Source organism: Trichomycterus rosablanca, chromosome 1, assembly GCF_030014385.1.
Source record: "Trichomycterus rosablanca isolate fTriRos1 chromosome 1, fTriRos1.hap1, whole genome shotgun sequence".
NCBI classification, from domain to species: Eukaryota; Metazoa; Chordata; class Actinopteri; order Siluriformes; family Trichomycteridae; genus Trichomycterus; species Trichomycterus rosablanca.
The window spans coordinates 81,035,080-81,056,150 of NC_085988.1; the positions used below are offsets into that span (position 1 = coordinate 81,035,080).

The window sequence follows — 21,071 nt, forward strand, 5'->3', positions numbered from 1 at the left end:
TGTGTATATGTAGTATAGTGTGTATGCGTGTATGTGTAGTGTGTATATGTAGTATAGTGTGTATATGTAGTATAGTGTGTATATGTAGTATAGTGTGTATATGTAGTATAGTGTGTATATGTAGTATAGTGTGTATGCGTGTATGTGTAGTGTGTATATGTAGTATAGTGTGTATATGTAGTATAGTGTGTATATGTAGTATAGTGTGTATATGTATGATAGTGTGTATATGTAGTATAGTGTGTATGCGTGTATGTGTAGTGTGTATATGTAGTATAGTGTGTATATGTAGTATAGTGTGTATATGTAGTATAGTGTGTATGCGTGTATGTGTAGTGTGTATATGTAGTATAGTGTGTATATGTAGTATAGTGTGTATATGTAGTATAGTGTGTATGCGTGTATGTGTAGTGTGTATATGTAGTATAGTGTGTATATGTAGTATAGTGTGTATATGTAGTATAGTGTGTGTATATGTAGTATAGTGTGTGTATATGTAGTATAGTGTGTATATGTAGTATAGTGTGTATATGTAGTATAGTGTGTATGCGTGTATGTGTAGTGTGTATATGTAGTATAGTGTATATGTAGTATAGTGTGTATATGTAGTATAGTGTGTGTATATGTAGTATAGTGTGTATGCGTGTATGTGTAGTGTGTATATGTAGTATAGTGTATATGTAGTATAGTGTGTATATGTAGTATAGTGTGTGTATATGTAGTATAGTGTGTATGCGTGTATGTGTAGTGTGTATATGTAGTATAGTGTATATGTAGTATAGTGTGTATATGTAGTATAGTGTGTGTATATGTAGTATAGTGTGTATGCGTGTATGTGTAGTGTGTATATGTAGTATAGTGTGTGTATATGTAGTATAGTGTGTGTATATGTAGTATAGTGTGTATGTGTATAGTGTATATGTAGTATAGTGTGTATGCGTGTATGTGTAGTGTGTATATGTAGTATAGTGTATATGTAGTATAGTGTGTATATGTAGTATAGTGTGTATATGTAGTATAGTGTGTATGCGTGTATGTGTAGTGTGTATATGTAGTATAGTGTATATGTAGTATAGTGTGTATATGTAGTATAGTGTGTGTATATGTAGTATAGTGTGTATGCGTGTATGTGTAGTGTGTATATGTAGTATAGTGTGTGTATATGTAGTATAGTGTGTGTATATGTAGTATAGTGTGTATGTGTATAGTGTATATGTAGTATAGTGTGTATGCGTGTATGTGTAGTGTGTGTATATGTAGTATAGTGTGTATATGTAGTATAGTGTGTATATGTAGTATAGTGTGTGTATATGTAGTATAGTGTGTATGTGTAGTATAGTGTGTGTATATGTAGTATAGTGTGTGTATATGTAGTATAGTGTGTATGCGTGTATGTGTAGTGTGTATATGTAGTATAGTGTGTATATGTAGTATAGTGTGTATATGTAGTATAGTGTGTGTATATGTAGTATAGTGTGTATGTGTAGTATAGTGTGTGTATATGTAGTATAGTGTGTGTATATGTAGTATAGTGTGTATGCGTGTATGTGTAGTGTGTATATGTAGTATAGTGTGTATATGTAGTATAGTGTGTATATGTAGTATAGTGTGTGTATATGTAGTATAGTGTGTATGTGTAGTATAGTGTGTGTATATGTAGTATAGTGTGTGTATATGTAGTATAGTGTGTATGCGTGTATGTGTAGTGTGTATATGTAGTATAGTGTGTATATGTAGTATAGTGTGTATATGTAGTATAGTGTGTGTATATGTAGTATAGTGTGTATGTGTAGTATAGTGTGTGTATATGTAGTATAGTGTGTGTATATGTAGTATAGTGTGTATGCGTGTATGTGTAGTGTGTATATGTAGTATAGTGTATATGTAGTATAGTGTGTATATGTAGTATAGTGTGTGTATATGTAGTATAGTGTGTATGCGTGTATGTGTAGTGTGTATATGTAGTATAGTGTATATGTAGTATAGTGTGTATATGTAGTATAGTGTGTATGCGTGTATGTGTAGTGTGTATATGTAGTATAGTGTATATGTAGTATAGTGTGTATATGTAGTATAGTGTGTGTATATGTAGTATAGTGTGTATGCGTGTATGTGTAGTGTGTATATGTAGTATAGTGTATATGTAGTATAGTGTGTATATGTAGTATAGTGTGTGTATATGTAGTATAGTGTGTATGCGTGTATGTGTAGTGTGTATATGTAGTATAGTGTGTATATGTAGTATAGTGTGTATATGTAGTATAGTGTGTATGTGTAGTATAGTGTGTGTATATGTAGTATAGTGTGTGTATATGTAGTATAGTGTGTATGCGTGTATGTGTAGTGTGTATATGTAGTATAGTGTGTATATGTAGTATAGTGTGTGTATATGTAGTATAGTGTGTATGTGTAGTATAGTGTGTGTATATGTAGTATAGTGTGTGTATATGTAGTATAGTGTGTATGCGTGTATGTGTATGGGGTCAGTGGTAGCCTAGTGGGTAGAGCTTTGGGCTATCAACCGGAAGATTGGCGGTTCAAATCCTGGCTCTGCTATGTAGCCACTGTTGGGTCCTTGAGCAAGGCCCTTAACCCTGTCTGCTCCAGGGGCGCCGTAAGTTGGCTGACCCTGCGCTCTGACCCCAGCTTCCAACACCAGCTGGGATATGCGAAGAAAGAATTTCATTGTACTGTACATCTGTATATGTATAAATGACAAATAAAGGATATCTTTCTTTCTTATATGTAGTATAGTGTATATGTAGTATAGTGTGTATATGTAGTATAGTGTGTGTATATGTAGTATAGTGTGTATGCGTGTATGTGTAGTGTGTATATGTAGTATAGTGTATATGTAGTATAGTGTGTATATGTAGTATAGTGTGTGTATATGTAGTATAGTGTGTATGCGTGTATGTGTAGTGTGTATATGTAGTATAGTGTATATGTAGTATAGTGTGTATATGTAGTATAGTGTGTGTATATGTAGTATAGTGTGTATGCGTGTATGTGTAGTGTGTATATGTAGTATAGTGTATATGTAGTATAGTGTGTATATGTAGTATAGTGTGTGTATATGTAGTATAGTGTGTATGCGTGTATGTGTAGTGTGTATATGTAGTATAGTGTATATGTAGTATAGTGTGTATATGTAGTATAGTGTGTGTATATGTAGTATAGTGTGTATGCGTGTATGTGTAGTGTGTATATGTAGTATAGTGTATATGTAGTATAGTGTGTATATGTAGTATAGTGTGTGTATATGTAGTATAGTGTGTATGCGTGTATGTGTAGTGTGTATATGTAGTATAGTGTGTGTATATGTAGTATAGTGTGTGTATATGTAGTATAGTGTGTATGTGTATAGTGTATATGTAGTATAGTGTGTATGCGTGTATGTGTAGTGTGTATATGTAGTATAGTGTGTGTATATGTAGTATAGTGTGTGTATATGTAGTATAGTGTGTGTATATGTAGTATAGTGTATATGTAGTATAGTGTATATGTAGTATAGTGTGTATATGTAGTATAGTGTGTGTATATGTAGTATAGTGTGTATGCGTGTATGTGTAGTGTGTATATGTAGTATAGTGTGTGTGGGGTCAGTGGTAGCCTAGTGGGTAGAGCTTTGGGCTATCAACCGGAAGATTGGCGGTTCAAATCCTGGCTCTGCTATGTAGCCACTGTTGGGTCCTTGAGCAAGGCCCTTAACCCTGTCTGCTCCAGGGGCGCCGTAAGTTGGCTGACCCTGCGCTCTGACCCCAGCTTCCAACACCAGCTGGGATATGCGAAGAAAGAATTTCATTGTACTGTACATCTGTATATGTATAAATGACAAATAAAGGATATCTTTCTTTCTTATATGTAGTATAGTGTATATGTAGTATAGTGTGTATATGTAGTATAGTGTGTGTATATGTAGTATAGTGTGTATGCGTGTATGTGTAGTGTGTATATGTAGTATAGTGTATATGTAGTATAGTGTGTATATGTAGTATAGTGTGTGTATATGTAGTATAGTGTGTATGCGTGTATGTGTAGTGTGTATATGTAGTATAGTGTATATGTAGTATAGTGTGTATATGTAGTATAGTGTGTGTATATGTAGTATAGTGTGTATGCGTGTATGTGTAGTGTGTATATGTAGTATAGTGTATATGTAGTATAGTGTGTATATGTAGTATAGTGTGTGTATATGTAGTATAGTGTGTATGCGTGTATGTGTAGTGTGTATATGTAGTATAGTGTATATGTAGTATAGTGTGTATATGTAGTATAGTGTGTGTATATGTAGTATAGTGTGTATGCGTGTATGTGTAGTGTGTATATGTAGTATAGTGTATATGTAGTATAGTGTGTATATGTAGTATAGTGTGTGTATATGTAGTATAGTGTGTATGCGTGTATGTGTAGTGTGTATATGTAGTATAGTGTGTGTATATGTAGTATAGTGTGTGTATATGTAGTATAGTGTGTATGTGTATAGTGTATATGTAGTATAGTGTGTATGCGTGTATGTGTAGTGTGTATATGTAGTATAGTGTGTGTATATGTAGTATAGTGTGTGTATATGTAGTATAGTGTGTGTATATGTAGTATAGTGTATATGTAGTATAGTGTATATGTAGTATAGTGTGTATATGTAGTATAGTGTGTGTATATGTAGTATAGTGTGTATGCGTGTATGTGTAGTGTGTATATGTAGTATAGTGTGTGTATATGTAGTATAGTGTGTGTATATGTAGTATAGTGTGTATGTGTATAGTGTATATGTAGTATAGTGTGTATGCGTGTATGTGTAGTGTGTGTACCTTAAAGGTCATGATGATGTGTGTGAAGTGGAATTTAGCTTCCAGGTCCAGTTGAATGGTCACATTCTCCAGTCCTGATACACACACAAAGAGTTGAGTGTGTATGAGAGATGTTCAGCTCCACATACAGACAGAAGCTGGTTGAAGACCAGAGCCGGACAGCAGAATTCCAGTCTCTCCATTTAGGGCAACTGACCCTGCTGACGTCCTTTTGTCCAGGACCAGCTCATTTTTACGGCAATACAACTGTACATTTTTACTGAAGAAACACTTAAACTTTAAAAGCTAAACTTTACAGTGAAAGACATACGTACATTATATGGACATTATACGTACATTATATGGACAAAAGTATTCGGACAGCCCTTTTAATTATTTAATTCATGTGTTTTAGTGTTTCATGTGTTTTCAAGTGAATAGGCACAAATTCCCACATACATACTTCACTTTTTGTGAGAAGCCTTTTTAACCCTTAGATGCACAATCTGGGTCAAAAGTGACCCAACTGAGTTTTTATTTTCTACATCTTTGCAATAAATTAATTTTGTCATTCAAGCTTCCATGAATTCCTCAATTAACTTGTTTTTGATCATCACAAATCCTTATTTCAGTTTTATATTTTTTTACTTTTTTAATAAAAATCATTTTTGTATCACTACCCTTCTAATGCACAGCATGGGTCAAAAATGGAACTACTGACATTTGTAAGTGTTTGTAGTCAAAAACATATTTACTGATCTTTTGAAAGACAACCAAAGATTAGGCTCTTGTATCTTGAATATGTCCAATACTATTTGCTTGCTAGCTGTTTACATATTCTAGTATACTGTAGATAGCTTTTATTAGCTAAGACAGCAAATACATGAATAACTGAATAATGTGCAAATGAAAAGATTCTTGAATGGATGAATATGGGTCATTTTTGACCCATGTTGTGCATTAGAAGGGGTTTGCTTAGCTTGTGCATCAAAGGGTTAAAAGAGTGGCTGTTGTTATGGCTGAAAAGATGACATAGAGGTTACTATTGTAAAACCATTTGTTTTTTAAATGGGATGACGAATAAGCTCATGGTTAAGTGCCTAAATACGTTTGGTCATATAGTGTATATACTCTCAAAGCCGATGTGTTGCTAAACTAATTAATCTGCACATTTTCTTACTTTTTCTTACATTTCTTATATTTGCACTGTGGTTCACTTTATAATTTACTTCATAATTTATATCTTACAACTGTGACTTATATTTCATACTAGCCACGCAATGTTAACTGAAACTACACCTCCATATGTACCATATTTACCCTCAGGTCCTGTTGTTGTTGTGTGTTGTCCGAGTGTTGTTGAGGTTATACAGATACTTTTTTGTATAATGTGAATCTCTGTAGTGTGTACTATTACTTACTTTTATTTACTTTTTGACTTGATTTATGTAACTTGCTACTGAGGCCTCAATTTCCTTCGGGATCAATAAAGTATCTGTCTGTCTGTCTGTCTGTCTGTCTGTCTGTCTGTCTATCTATCTATCTATCTATCTATCTATCTATCTATCTATCTATCTATCTATCTATCTATCTATCTATCTATCTATCTATCTATCTATCTATCTATCTATCTATCTATCTATCTATCTATCTATCTATCTTGAAACATTACCACAGTGACTGAATGGTTGGCCTACACGAGTCATTAAGGAGTTCTTCTAAACAAAGTAGACGATTAAGAAAATCACTTGTGAATAATGGATAGATTGATAAGTGCAAATTAGTATTAAATAAAGTACTCAGTAAAGAAGTGGTCACGGTTTTTAATTGTCCTTTGAAGTCAAGATATTTGAACAGACAGGAGATGTACATTCCACCACCTGGGTGCTAGTACAGAGAAAAGTCTTGATGTCTGTCTTCCTCAAGTTCTGATTGGCTAGACGAGCTAGATCTTTGACTCTAAGGGTGAGCGGTACAGAACAGGGTTTGTCTAAAGTTCACACTACAGGACTTCTCGGAGCTGTCAGATCACTGTACAGTTCACACTACACAACTGGATCTCTTGTAATCGAGAGTCTTTCTCTTGTAATCAGTGTGGATTTTACACACTACACCATCTATCACCAGGATGAATCGCAGATGAGTCTGTCTGCTCTCCCAAACTACGCTTTGTCACGAAAACACACGCGAGAAGTGACGAGGGGTTTAGTGATACCACGTCCAAAAATGCACGTCAACAATATTCAGCGTGAACATGATAAGATCACAAATACTGTAAAGCCTGTGTGTGTACCGATGTACTGTATTTTAACAGAAACCATATTATGCCCCTGTCCCATGTTTTTACAACTCTTCCCCTGGGTTTCCCCCATATCTTGCATTCGACACAGCACTCGCTGCCACTCGCAACCTGCTCACAACACCTTTCACACTATAGGATTTTGAGTATCGTGTCATTGAACAGTTCACACATAGTGTGATCGAGAGGCGAGTTTCGAACCCCGAGCAAATGCAGAGTTGCTTCCGAGCCGGCACGTCTAGCGGCGGCCTGTCGGCAAGCAAAAATCAGGGCAAAAATCGTGTAGTGTGAAGTGGGCATAAGGTGGGTTGGGGCTGGTCCATTTTTGGCTTTGTAGGCCAGCACGGACAGAGAGAATGCAGCAGTGGGGTGATTTTGAATGCATTTTGAATTAGTTGCAGGGGTCTGATAGTGGAGATGGGAGCACCTGCCAGTAGGGAGTTGCAGTCCAGCCTCAAAATGACAAGTGACCGAACAAAAATCTGAGTCACTTTTCATTAATTGAATCTTGTTGAATGTTGAAGAGGAGGAACTGACAAATTAAAAGTGTCAAATAGGGCTGCAACTATCGATTATTTTTGTAATCGAGTATTCTATCGATTATTTCAGCGATTAATCGAGTAATCGGATAAGAAATACTTTTGCTTTAATAAAGAGCAAAAATAAATACATAATACGTAAGATTAAATACGACATGTCTCTTGAAACAAACTATATATTTTTATTACTTGCATACAGGACAGTTTGAAGGGTTTATTATGTATTATGAAAACATTTGGGTTTCCAGATTTACATCTGGATCTGATACACACTTCAGAAGATAGCACCTTTTGTCTAAACCCACCCATTTTTCTTGTGAGCGTAGACAATCAGAGCTATTTATTGTTTAAATAATCAGTGTAACAGGACACACCTGGGCAACAAAACACACCTGACAGTCACCTGTTCCAATACTTTTGCTCACAAGAAAAATGGGTGGGTTCAGACAAAAGGTGCTATCTTCTGAAGTGTGTATCAGATCCAGATGTAAATACCTGGAAATAAAAGCTGAAATGTTGAACTTTTGTCTCATATTCATCTTTTAATGTCAAACCCAAATGTTTTCAGTCTACAGCAAAAATAAAGGGATTGGCCTCACTGTTCCAATACTTTTGGAGGGGACTGTATATATATATATATATATATATATATATATATATATATATAATAAACAATAATACATAAACATTGCCTCTAATTTGTGCAACTGATCTCAAACTTTCAGTCGTTTTCTCTGTTCCTCTCTGCTCATCCCGCTATATTCTCTCTCTCTCTTTCCATTTTACAGTCCGCGCTATCAAATCTCGGCTCCGTTTCAAATCGCTACTACATACTGAACAGTACGAGTGTGTACAAACAGGTGAAAAGTACCCGGATTAAGTCCTGTTAGGTACTGTTTAATCGAGAGTTTTGGGACGCAGCCCTGGGGCTTCCTCGCGTCACCTGAACACAGCGTAAACGCGTTGTGAAAGTGAAAGTCCGTGCGGAACACCGTGAGCTAGGTATCGGTGTATGGAATAAACGATTCCTCGATGCGAAAAATTTGAATCGATCATTTTTAGTAATCGAATTACTCGAGTTACTCGAGGAATCGTTTCAGCCCTAGTGTCAAAACCAGGTGAAATAAAGCAAAAAGGTTTAATAATCTGAGAGCCGTCCATTGCCACATCCTCTCTCCTGCATAGTCTAACGTGAACCATTAAGAATCATCTTTGCCACATTTACAACTTTGAAGGATTTACTCATGGAGCTAAAGTGGAGCTAAAACTTTTTCTGACTCAGAAGAAGTGAATCCCCTCTAGAAGCCAGAAATGCAATTCCTAAAATTCCACACCCAACAGAGTAAACCGCCCACAAATCTGATCATTTACTGCTGTGGAAACTGCCCACTGGAGACATGCAAGCAAGCAAGAAAGAAAGCAAGGATCATTCCCACACCCAGCTGTACCACTCGCCCTCGTTCTGTTTTCTTCCCACAATTCCTTTTTTTTTCCTGGCTGATCTTTTTTCTTCTTTGGCTCAGGGTCCTGTCTCAAGGGACGCTGGGTGATTCAACAGGAAGTGCGCTCGGATCGAACAACCTCTGGATTGGGCTGAGCTATCTCTATCAGTTTGTTCTGTGTCTCTTCTGCTCATCCGCTGCTGGTTATCTTTGCGGAAACCAGCAAACGTTTTGAAAGCATGCACGTGGTTTTACCAGAGAATAATAATAATAATAATAATCAGATGTGGGAGTTCACCAACGGAAGGAATAAAAAAAGAAAAAGTAGGATTTAGTTCTACTTCTGGCTTTGAGATCCTTTACCACACAAAGTCAAATCCCTTAGTATCTTTACAAACACAAAAGGTGGTAAGTGGATGTATGTGAACTCTAATTTAATATCACGTTTTTTTAAAGAGGATGTTCCAACAAGCTCATTGTCAGGTGTCCAAATACTTTTGGTCCTATAGTTTATCTAGACAGACACAGAGAGAGAGTAACCCTAACCCTCAGGACAACACTTCTTACCATTCTCTGATTGCCACCAGGTTACCAGGCGATCGGGGGTGAAGGTGGTGACCACATTATCAATGGTGTGGCTGTTGGGGTGTGCATCCTTGTCGTAACGATCACGAGAGTCACACTCAAAACACTTCTTATTCTGAAAACAAATGGAGAAGAGAATTTAAGGATTAAGGGTAGAAACTGTACACCACATGTGTTGGCTGCGCACCTGTTACTCTCTGCTCATGAACCAACGCTGTACAATGCAGTGAGGATTGTTCCAGATGTGCATTACAGCACCACAGCTGGTGCAGTGGGCATGAATGGCCGCTTTTGCATTCCACAGAAGCTGATGAAAATCTGTTTGGGCAGTGATAGCTCAGTGGTTAAGGTACTGGACTAGTAAACAGAAGGTTGCCGGTTCAAGCCCCGCCACCACCAAGTTGCCACTGTTGGGTCCCTGAGCAAGGCCCTTAATCCTCAATTGCTCATCGTGTTCCGCTCATTGTGTAAGTCGCTTTGGATAAAAGCGTCTGCTAAATGCTGAAAATGTAAATGTAAATGTAAATGTTTGTGTATGCTGGTGCTATACAACTTTGTTGTGAGGTTAATTACATGATAAATCACACATGTTAAAAACACAGTTAAAGGAAAAACATGTTTGTAATTGTTCTTTTTCTCTGACTGAATGATCAGAACACACTGACTAGAGCAGGGGACCTTCCTGTGTTAAATAAAGCTAGACTAACTGCAACCATTAGAATCTAAAGTTTTCAGGTTGTTTATGGAAATGATAAATTGTATGTTTACCAGGCCAAGTAAGTGAAAGAACATCCAAATTGTTACGGGTCAGTCAGGGTAGGAAGGTGTATTACTTCCCAGAGCATGGGTAACTTGCACATCTGTGAGAGCACTATTAACACTAAAATATATCTGCACATTTTGGAGCTGCTTATTTAATTATGAAGACATTAAGTCACATTGTGCATGTGGGACAAAAGCATGGCCAGTGCTGGATTGGCCTTCCTGTAGTCTTCTATAAAAAATTTAATGTTTCAGAAACAATTGATGCCTGCATTTTAGCTTAGTCTAGGACTTGATTTTACAAATGGATTTATTACTGCCCTTTACCCTAACAACTAAGTGTTGGTGAAAGGTAGAACATAAACACAATGGTAAAAATGTTTCTCTCCCAATTACTCAAAATGGGTTGCAGGCATCAAATTAGTAAAGAGTGGGGGATATTCCGCTAGCACACCAGCACCGAGTTTCTGAACTCATCGGTTCAAAACTCGGTGTTGCCACCGGTCGGCTGGGCACCATCAGGCGGGCATAATTGGCAGTGCCTGCAGCAGATACTAATTGGCCACCGTATCTGCAGGGTGGGGGCCGAACTATGTGTGGGTGGGTGGGATCTTCATACGCTGTGTAGGGACCCTGATTGGCGGGAAGAGGCGTGTTGGATGCAGCAGAAGACAAAATTGAGTGTGCTAAATCGGGAGGAAAATTGGGAGAAAATGCATTTAAAAAAAATAAATTAGTAAAGAGTTCATACTACTAGAGATGGGACGATCGATCGGCTACGAATCGGTATCGGCCGATTTTTAATCAAAATATGCTATCGGCGATCGGCGATATTTCCTAAAAGTAGCCGATCCGATCGTGTGATATATAAAGATCACGTTAAGTTAACAGCTCAGTGGATTGATCCAGACTTTGAGCTACGAAGCACCAACCAACACATCACCATTCATCAACCATCGTACAGAAACCATCGTGAAAGCTCTTACGATGTAATTTTGCTGATTGTAATATTTACTTTAAAAAGATAATTCAACCCGGTCACATCTGAGTCGATTCTATCAGCACGTTATATAAACTCCTGGTTCACTTTGGTAAATCGTAAGCGGTTCTTACTTGTGATGTAGATGAGAACAGAAGACGTTACAGAGCCAATCAGAGGCAAAAGTTTATTCATTACGAAATTCGTTAGTTCAGGATCATCTGCTGAACTTTTAGAGAACTTTTAGCTCCACAGACGGAACGAGTCTGACTCGGTTACAGATCTGTGGTAATAGCAGTTTAATGAAGCTTTTTAATGTAAGAAAGTCACACAAAATGTTCTGTAGTAGCTGGTGTTTATTTAAAACCACGACATTTAATTAATAACAGTAAACACGGAGAGATAACCGAGAATAGAAACTTACGCTTCACATAAAAACGAATCAACTCATGAATCAATGAATCACTTATAGCGATACTGTGAACAAAGCGTCTCTTCTAAAGGCACAAACACACACACACACACACACACACGCGCGCGCTGCTCCGGTTTATCTTTACTGTGAGGCTCTTTTAAAGTTTATTTACTGCTAATCCCCCCCCCCCCAATCGGAATCGGCTATCGGCCGATGTCCCTGAAAGGAGATCGGAGATCGGAATCGGTGCCAAAAACCCCGATCGGTCCATCTCTACATACAACAAACAATAACATTCAAAAGGTAAAACAAAAATCGATTACTGTTTTTCGTACTGTTAACAATTTAATATGTATAAAACTAACAAACCACTGGCATCTCTGTATTAGCATTTAACATGTTATTAAAAATTAAGGTTTGTACAATGCATTTTTCAAAGTCCGTTTCAATGTCACTGTGTTGGTTAAAAGTAAATAAGTGTAAATCATACACACAATAAAACTGCTTTGCTTCTGCTTTTACTTTGATGTGACTGCTATTTTTCATTTTACATAAGTTCCTGGCGGTTTTGCGTATGTATGAGTGTATGCAGCTTCACTGTAATAGGTTCAAAAACAGAGCTTAGGGGAGATGTGTGTTAGCTGTTAACCCTCAAAAATGTCAGCTCACATTAAGAAAAGGAAAGACTGATACAGAATGTAGAGTTTTTAGCAAGACATTGCTTGGGTGGTGCAGCGATAAAAACATGTTAGAGCACCAGAACTTGTGAGTTCAAATCTCAGCTATGTTGCGGCAGGCCGAGTGCCTACACGGACAATGATTGTCTTGTCTATGGATGGGAGTGTCGGAGGAGATTCCTCATAGCTGCATCAATCACGACCCCCTGCTGGCTGATTAATGATGTCTGCACAAAGAGTCAGAAGATAATGGGGGGCGCCCAGGTGGCGCAGCGAGATATTCCGCTAGCACACCAGCACCGAGTTTCTGAACTCATCGGTTCGAAACTCGGTGTTGCCACCGGTCGGCTGGGCGCCATCTGGCGGGCATAATTGGCAGTGCCTGCAGCAGATACTAATTGGCCACCGTATCTGCAGGGTGGGGGCCGGACTATGTTTGGGTGGGTGGGTCTTCATACGCTGTGTAAGGACCCTGATTGGCGGAGGAGACACCTGAGAGACCCTGATTGGCAGGGGCGAGAAGAGGAGCGCTGTACACGTGTTGGAAGAAGCGTGTACAGCAACGTGCTCTCCTTGGATGCAATCTGGTATCTCTCAGCAGCGGAAGACAAAAAAAATTGAGTGCGCTAAAGAAGATAATGGGAATAGGTGCGTGACTTTCCATGAGCGATACTGATCCCCATGTGAACCAGCCTCATGTTAGAGGGAGTAATTGGATATGACTAGATTGTCAGAAAGTTTAATTGGATATCATCACACTTTAAAAATAACAAGACGTCACTCTTGTTCCAGCCCAACACAGACTAGATTTCTTTTATTGAACAAGAAATGAAAAACAGCAAATAAGGTAATTAGACTATAAACAAAACAGCAAAAGCACTTTATATAATGTTACAGTAATGATTTTGTTTACAGTTGTTTTTGTTAATGTTGATTAAATAGTAATTATTGTTGGTATTTTTACTCTGCCTGCTTAACATTCGCATTACCTAGTTGTAACATCGACTCTTAGCGTTAACAGCTTTTCAAAACCATACAATTTACTGCTTTTTATAAAGAGATAAATAAAATAAATATTGAGCCGAATTAGGTTCAGCCTGTCAGTCTGACCCCCCACAACAGTCCCAGTTTGTAACGTGTCCACCCCGGGTGTAGGCCTGTGTGAAACAAGTCTAAATTTACTGCACTTAAATGTAATCTCTCTTATTCTCTCACTTGCTCGTTTGATGTCCAGTCCAACCCTGTGCTTAGCGTGATCCACTCACCCTGCTAATCGTTACACTGTAAGCACACAGAAGAGCATTCTGTGTGTGGGCTGAACTGGAGTGATAAAGGGCTGAGAATGATGCTTGAGGGTGGTTAGAACATTCTGACAGATCGTCCTCTGAGCTCAGAACTCAAACTCAACAAAGAAACTGATTGTTGAGCAGAAAGTGGATTTTACAGTGGACAGATAATAGACTGTACAGTGCTCTGATACACGCATGCAAACAGACACGAACATATTCTGTTTCAGTCATTACAGTATGAAGGGGATGAAGTAGATCACTGATAACGTATTATAACACCGTATATGGACAAAAGTATTGGGACATCCCTTCTAATTTTTTAATTCATTTGTTTCAACCACAGCAACAGCTAACAAGGGTAACACGTCAGTTATATAAAGGAAATTATAAGCTTCCTTTTTTGTTGCAGCAGTTTAGGGAAGGCCATTTTATGTTCCAGCATGACTGTACCCCTGTGCACAATGCAAGCTCTATAAAGACATGAAGAAAAGCTCGGTTTAAAGAAAGTCCAGTGTCCTGCACATAGTCCTGACCTCAGCCCCACTGAACAGCTTTGAATGAGCTGGAACATCAATTGAGGCTTTTTTAACCAACATTTTAACCATTCAGTCAAAAGAGCATTTGTATGACTGTGCACAAATTCCCACAGACATAGTTCTTGTAAGACACAAAGACGTCACTTTCTTTAATAATTTTAATTTTTTGAAATCTGATGTCTAACAAGCTCATGGTCAAGTGTCCAAATACTTTTGGCCATATAGTGTATTTAAAATGTCTGTAAAAAAACCAGACATTCTTCTGGTTTGCTAAACTATAAGTAAAATCCAGCTGTTTATTAAAGTAAATTTATTCCAAAAACTGGACCTTCAGGCGCCCCTGCATTTAGCCAAAACACTACGTGTCTAACTGTACAGCACAGCTCTGATCATAACTGTTTAGATGTTTCAACCACATCTATTGCATATAGGGGTATCAAATTAATTATGTAACATAAATTGCATGCTTCCAACGTTGTGGAAACATTTCAGGAGAGACCTTTACATGCATGAAGCAAGGACCATTAAGAAGGTGGTTTGGTTTGGTTTATTAAGTTGGAACTTTAACTTCAACCCACTGAACACCTTTTGGATGAAATGCAGCTTGACGCTGCAAGCCAGGGCTTCTTATCCAACATCTGTGCCTGACACCACAACTATTTTGAATACGTGGGCAGGAATTTTCACAGACCCTATCCAAAGTTTTCTGGAAAGCTTTCCCGAAAGAGTGGAGGGGAGTGGAGGCTGTCATGGCTGCAAAGGGAGGACTGGTTTTGGAAAAGTCTGTCCAATATGCTCATGGCTCTTTGCACTTGTTTGCAGGTGCAATTCACATATGTGATGTTAAAAGATGGGCGCTCGTGAACGAGAGGTCCACAAACAAGGTCCACATGTCCACAAAAAAATCAGAATTTTAATAAAGGGTAAAGTGGTGTACTTTGATCTCATTTTCACCACTTTTTTTCTGGTGAATAATAGAACTTTAAACTGCACGACTGTTTTTTTTTTGCATAGATTTAATGATTCATTTATTTATTGTCTGTCTTGCCACTGCAATTTCCTGGCCAGGGTCACGGTGGGTCTGATACGTTGGACGAAAGGCAAGAAACAACCCGAAGAGGTCCTACACTTACACCTTTCATGCCCTAAATGTCGGCCGAATGTGTTAGTCCCGAATATAGCTGCATGGCGTACACTTTAAAATAATGTTTTGTTCATGTTGCTTAGTGCACGGGGTGGCGCAGAGGGTAGCGTTGTCGCCCCACAACTTAAAGGGCCTGGGTTCGATATGTGTGAGTTTGCATGTTCTCCCTGTGTCCATGTGGGTTTACATTTCCAAGGACATGCAGTCAGGCTGACTAGAGCTACTAAAAATAATCATAGCTGGCCGCTCAAGTGGCGCAGGGGTCTCGGATACATCGTATCGAATCTCAGCCCTGCCTTTCCGACTGCGCTGGGCGGCAGCATGAACAACGATTGGCTGTCGTTCAGGGTTAGAGGGTAAAAAAGTCGGATCATAGGTCCTCATAACCGGTGCGACTGATGGCGCCTGCACAGGGCTGAGGAATAACGCTGATGGGGTTGTGACCCTCCGTACACGGTGCCCGTCGGTGTATGAACTCGACTCGTGCAGGTGAAAAATGCAGTCTGTACTGACTGTACGTGCCGGAGGGGGCGTGTGTCAGTTGAGAGGCGTCCTCAGGGTAACTGGACACGACTAGACTAGGGGAGAAAATGGGGGGGGGTACTCAAAGCTTCTAAAAAGTGTGTGTGTGTGTTTATGTGTGTGTGTGTGCCCTGTGATGGACTGGCAACCTGTCCAGGGTGTTTCCTACCTTTCGCCCAGTAAATCAGACCCAACGTAACCCTGACCAAGATAAAGCAGTGGTAAAACAGACAATGAATGAATGAATAAATAAATAATAACTGCTTGGTGTGTATTAAACTCTTCCTCGTAAGTGATCGACTTATGATAGAGTGTTCTTTCTAAAGTTACCATTATCATAAATTATAAAATTAAACATCTAATGGAGTCACATGGTAAGCAGCTGGTACAAGGGAGTGTACACAGAGTACAAGAGAGCTGGTACACAGCAACATGGGCCCTGAGGACCTGAATTTGAACCTTGCATCTGGTCACCATCTGTGAGGAGTTTGACATGCTTCCCTAAACCTCCCAAAAACATTAACTAAATACGACTAGAATTTTTTGAAGGCATAAATAAAGTTTTACTAAAAGAAATATTCTTGCAAGATTCAGCAAACAGTAAAAACCTTTTTGAATAAGGGACGTAAGAGGCAAAAGAGCAGAGGCTGAACAAACCTTTGAACTTGCATTGAAGGTGCATGCTATACACCGATCAGCCTCCTGGTTTCTACACACACCATATATAAGCACTACGATTCTACAATTACTGACTGTAGTCCATCTGTTTCTCTGCATGCTTTGTTAGCCCCCTTTCATGCTGTTCTTCAATGGTCAGGACCCCCACAGGACCTCCACAGGGTGGTGGATGATTCTCAGCACTGCAGTGACACTGACATGGTGGTGGTGTGTTAGTGTGTGTTGTGCTGGTATGAGTGGATCAGACACAGCAGCGCTGATGGAGTTTTTAAACACCTCACTGTCACTGCTGGACTGAAAATAGTCTATGATGAAGGTCTAGAAGATGACCGACTCAAACAGCAGCAATAGATGAGCGATCGTCTCTGACTTTACATCTACAAGGTGGACCGACTAGGTAGGAGTGTCTAATAGAGTGGACAGTGAGTGGACACGGTGTTTAAAAACTCCAGCAGCGCTGCTGTGTCTGATCCACTCATACCAGCACAACACACACTAACACACCACCACCATGTCAGTGTCACTGCAGCGCTGAGAATCATCCACCACCTAAATAATACCTGCTCTGTGGTGGTCCTGACCATTGAAGAACAGCATGAAAGCAGGTATGTAGAGAAACAGATGGACTACAGTTAGTAATTGTAGAACTTCAAAGTGCTTCTATATGGTCAATGGAGCTTTATATTGATTTATATGAATACATTTAATATCCTATACTTTATAATACATTTATTCCTTAGTAGATTGTAATATAATCAACAATGCTGTTCAATTCAATCAGTAAAAATCTGCTGCTGCTCACCTCCAGGCTGCTGACGACACAGAAGGTTTCAGGACCTCGCAGGCCACAGGTGGACGATGCACTAAGACGGTCAGCTCTGCCGATCAGCAGGTTACCTGTGGCCGGGTAACAGCTCCCCTCCGAGCACATGTTGTTGCGCTCGGGAGAGTGCTGCGCCAGGACAACCAAACCCACCACTGCAAAACAAAAACGAGGGTTTTGATGCAGAATCATTAAAAATTATTCATACGTAACTAGGGATGCATCAATACCATTTTTTCCCAACCGAGTACAAGTACAAGTATTTTTGTACTTGCCGAGACCGATACCTATTTAGAATGATGGAGTTAATGAGTTGGAGTTGGTTAATAAATATTTTTGCAATGTTGGTGTTTTGTTGTTATGTTTTGTAGAGAACGATCAGGTCAGAAATACTGTAAAACCTGTGTGTGTGTGCTGATGTATTCTGATATAAACTATATTATCCCCCCGTCCCACCTGTTTACACTCCTCTCCTGCGTTTCCCCTCACGCCGTATCCTGCGTTCTCATTGGCTGTTCGACATGTCACTCGTTCCCAGTCGCACATCTCAGATCAGATATCTGACGTGCTAGAAAACCCGAGCGCTCGGCGAGCCGGTCGGATGGAGTCGTTGGATGGTTCACACTTAGCGATCGAGAGCCGAGTTTCGATCGCCGAGCGAACGCCGAGTCGCTCCCGAGCCGGCGAATCTAGCGCCGACCGGCCGCCGAGCGAAAATCAGGGCAAGAATCGTGTAGTGTGAACCGGGCGTAACGCAGCGACGTGCACTAGGCTCACGGTATCGGACGTTTGGTATCGGAGCCTCGTTTGCGAGTACGAGTACGAGTTAGTGAGCGCGGTATCGGGGAAATACCCGACACCAGTATCGGTACTCATGCATCTCTAGTAGTAACGATACACTACAGGACCAAATGTTTGTGGACAGCAGGAACCCAGACATCACGCCCAGGTTTGTGGACATGCAGTGGATACAGAAAGTATTCAAAGCACTTGAATTTGGATTGGATTATAATGAATAATATCATTTTACCCATCAGTCTAAATATGATCACCAGAATGACGAAGTAGAAACATGTTTTAAGAGTTTTTAAAAAATAAAATCAAAACCTGAAGTCTTATTTTCTCTGGCACTCCAAATTGTAATCAGATGCATCTCGTTTGCTTTAATAATTCTTAAGGATCACTGGAGTCCACTTGATGTATGCACATAGTTTAGAAAGACACATCTGGATCTATGTATAAGGGCCCACAATTTACACTGCACTGTCAGGATAAAAACCAGGCTATGAAATCCAAGGAACTGTCTGTGGATGTTCAATATCGAATCGTGGCCAAAGAACATAAAACGACGTCTAATGCCAAGTTCACACTACACGACTTTCCAAGTGGTCAGGTCGCTGTACAGTTCACACTACACGACCGGATCTCCTGCACACGGGAGTCTTTCAGTCGGTGTGTATTTCACACTACACGACTGATCGGCGATAGGGGGTTTCACACTACACCATCTATCACTAACTGGAATCGCAGGCGAGCTTCTCTGGTCTCCCTTATTATCTTTCTTTCTTTTTTCTTTTTTTTTTTACAAAAACTCACGCGAGAAGTGACGAGAAGTTTAATGATACCACGTCCAAAAAAAAGAACGTCAACAAGTAGCGAGAGATCAGAGGGTTTGTGCGCTGATGTGCAGCGTAATATCGAGGAGGAAAAATAAATGAATCTGAGTGGATTTGGCAGCACGAACAGTATATGGCTTGTTCTGTAGTGAGTTTTGCAATGCAGCGTGGGTATTATGTTTTGTAGTGAACGATCAAATCAGAAATACTGTAAAAAACGTGTGTTTGTCGGTGTATCCTGATATAAACGATATTAATGAAGCCCCTGTCCTCTCCTGCGTTTCCCCTCGCGCCGTATCCTGCGTTCTCATTGGCTGTTCGACATGTCGCTCATTCCCAGTCGCACGTCTGAGATCAGATATCTGACGTGCCAGAAAACTCGATCCATTACCATATAGAAGCACTTTGTAGTTCTACAATTACTGACTGTAGTCCATCTATTTCTCTGCATACATGTTTAGCCTGCTTTCACCCTGTTCTTCAATGGTCAGGACCCCCACAGGACCACCACAGAGCAGTTATTATTTAGGCGGTGGATCATTCTCAGCACTGCAGTGACACTGACATGGTGGTGGTGTGTTAGTGTGTGTTGTGCTGGTACGAGTGGATCAGACACAGCAGCGCTGCTGGAGTTTTTAAACACCGTGTCCACACACTGTCCACTCTATTAGACACTCCTACCTAGTCGGTCCACCTTGTAGATGTAAAGTCAGAGACGATCGCTCATCTATTGCTGCTGTTTGAGTCGGTCATCTTCTAGACCTTCATCAGTGGTCACAGGACGCTGCCCACGCGGCGCTGTTGGCTGGATATTTTTGGTTGGTGGACTATTCTCAGTCCAGCAGCGACAGCGAGGTGTTTAAAAACTCTAATCCACTCGTACCAGCACAACACACACTAACACACCACCACCATGTCAGTGTCTGTCTGCTCTGTAGTGGTGCTGTAGGGAGGTTAAACATGTATGTAGAGAAACAGATGGACTACAGTCAGTAATTGTAGAACTACAAAGTGCTTCTATGTGGTAAGTGGAGCTGATAAAATGGACAGTGAGTGTAGAAACAAGGAGGTGGTTTTAATGTTATGGCTGATCAGTGTGTATGAGGAGATACATGAGAGGAGGAGTAGGTCTGTAATTGCGCTGTTGAAAGTTAAAGTTCTTTCTTAAGAGTGAGAGGACAGTTTAAAACAGTTTAGTTTGTTTAAATCAAGAATAAATAAAGTAGAAACTCACGGAGAGCGCTGACCGTCTGTAGTAAATCCTTCATAACGATTCTCCTTCATCTGATGACGGTTGGACTTCTGCCGCCTGTTTGTGGGGATGAAGCGCTCGCGCTGTGTGAGTGAGAAACGGTCGAGTTAACGGTGCAGCCCAGAGAAACCGGGTTGCCAGATAACATCTCAAATATCCCACTTAGAAGAAGCCTTCAGATCCTGTTGTTCGAGAACATGGGTGTTCATGTATGACATAAGGGTTCCTCCCCAAACTGTTACATACACCGATTAGCCATAATATTAAAACCACCTCCTTGTTTCTACACTCACTGTCCGTTTTATCAGCTCCACTTACCATATAGAATCACTTTGTAGTTCTACAATTACTGACTGTAGTCCATCTATTTCTCTACATACATGTTTAACCTCCCTACAGCACCACTACAGAGCAGACAGACACTGACATGGTGGTGGTGTGTTAGTGTGTGTTGTGCTGGTATGAGTGGATCAGACACAGCAGCGCTGCTGGAGTTTTTAAACACCGTGTCCACTCACTGTCCACTCTACCTAGTTGGTCCACCTTGTAGATGTAAAGTCAGAGAATAATAATAATAATAATAGAATTTTATTTATAAGCGCCTTTCAGGTCACCCAAGGACACTGTACAATACAAATATGATCAAAAACAAAACAAATGACAGCCAATAAGGTACATTATAACAGATTAATACAGGGAACACAGAACAGCACAACAGGCCAG

At 39.7% G+C, this 21,071-nt stretch overlaps 1 protein-coding gene across 1 annotated transcript in view; it reads right to left on the reverse strand.

The window, feature by feature from the left end:
- The window catches only part of lamb1b (laminin, beta 1b), a 109,177-nt gene extending 88,766 nt beyond the window's left edge, over positions 1–20,411 (reverse strand). The window contains exons 1-4 of the mRNA XM_062996578.1: positions 20,331–20,411; positions 17,460–17,635; positions 9,638–9,770; positions 4,812–4,885 (exon numbers count right to left, since the gene is read on the reverse strand). Coding sequence (XP_062852648.1) covers positions 4,812–4,885; positions 9,638–9,770; positions 17,460–17,635; positions 20,331–20,364 — 417 coding nt within the window. The 5' untranslated portion in view covers positions 20,365–20,411. The remainder of the gene's footprint in view (positions 1–4,811; positions 4,886–9,637; positions 9,771–17,459; positions 17,636–20,330) is intronic.
- Positions 20,412–21,071: the final 660 nt, after the last annotated feature.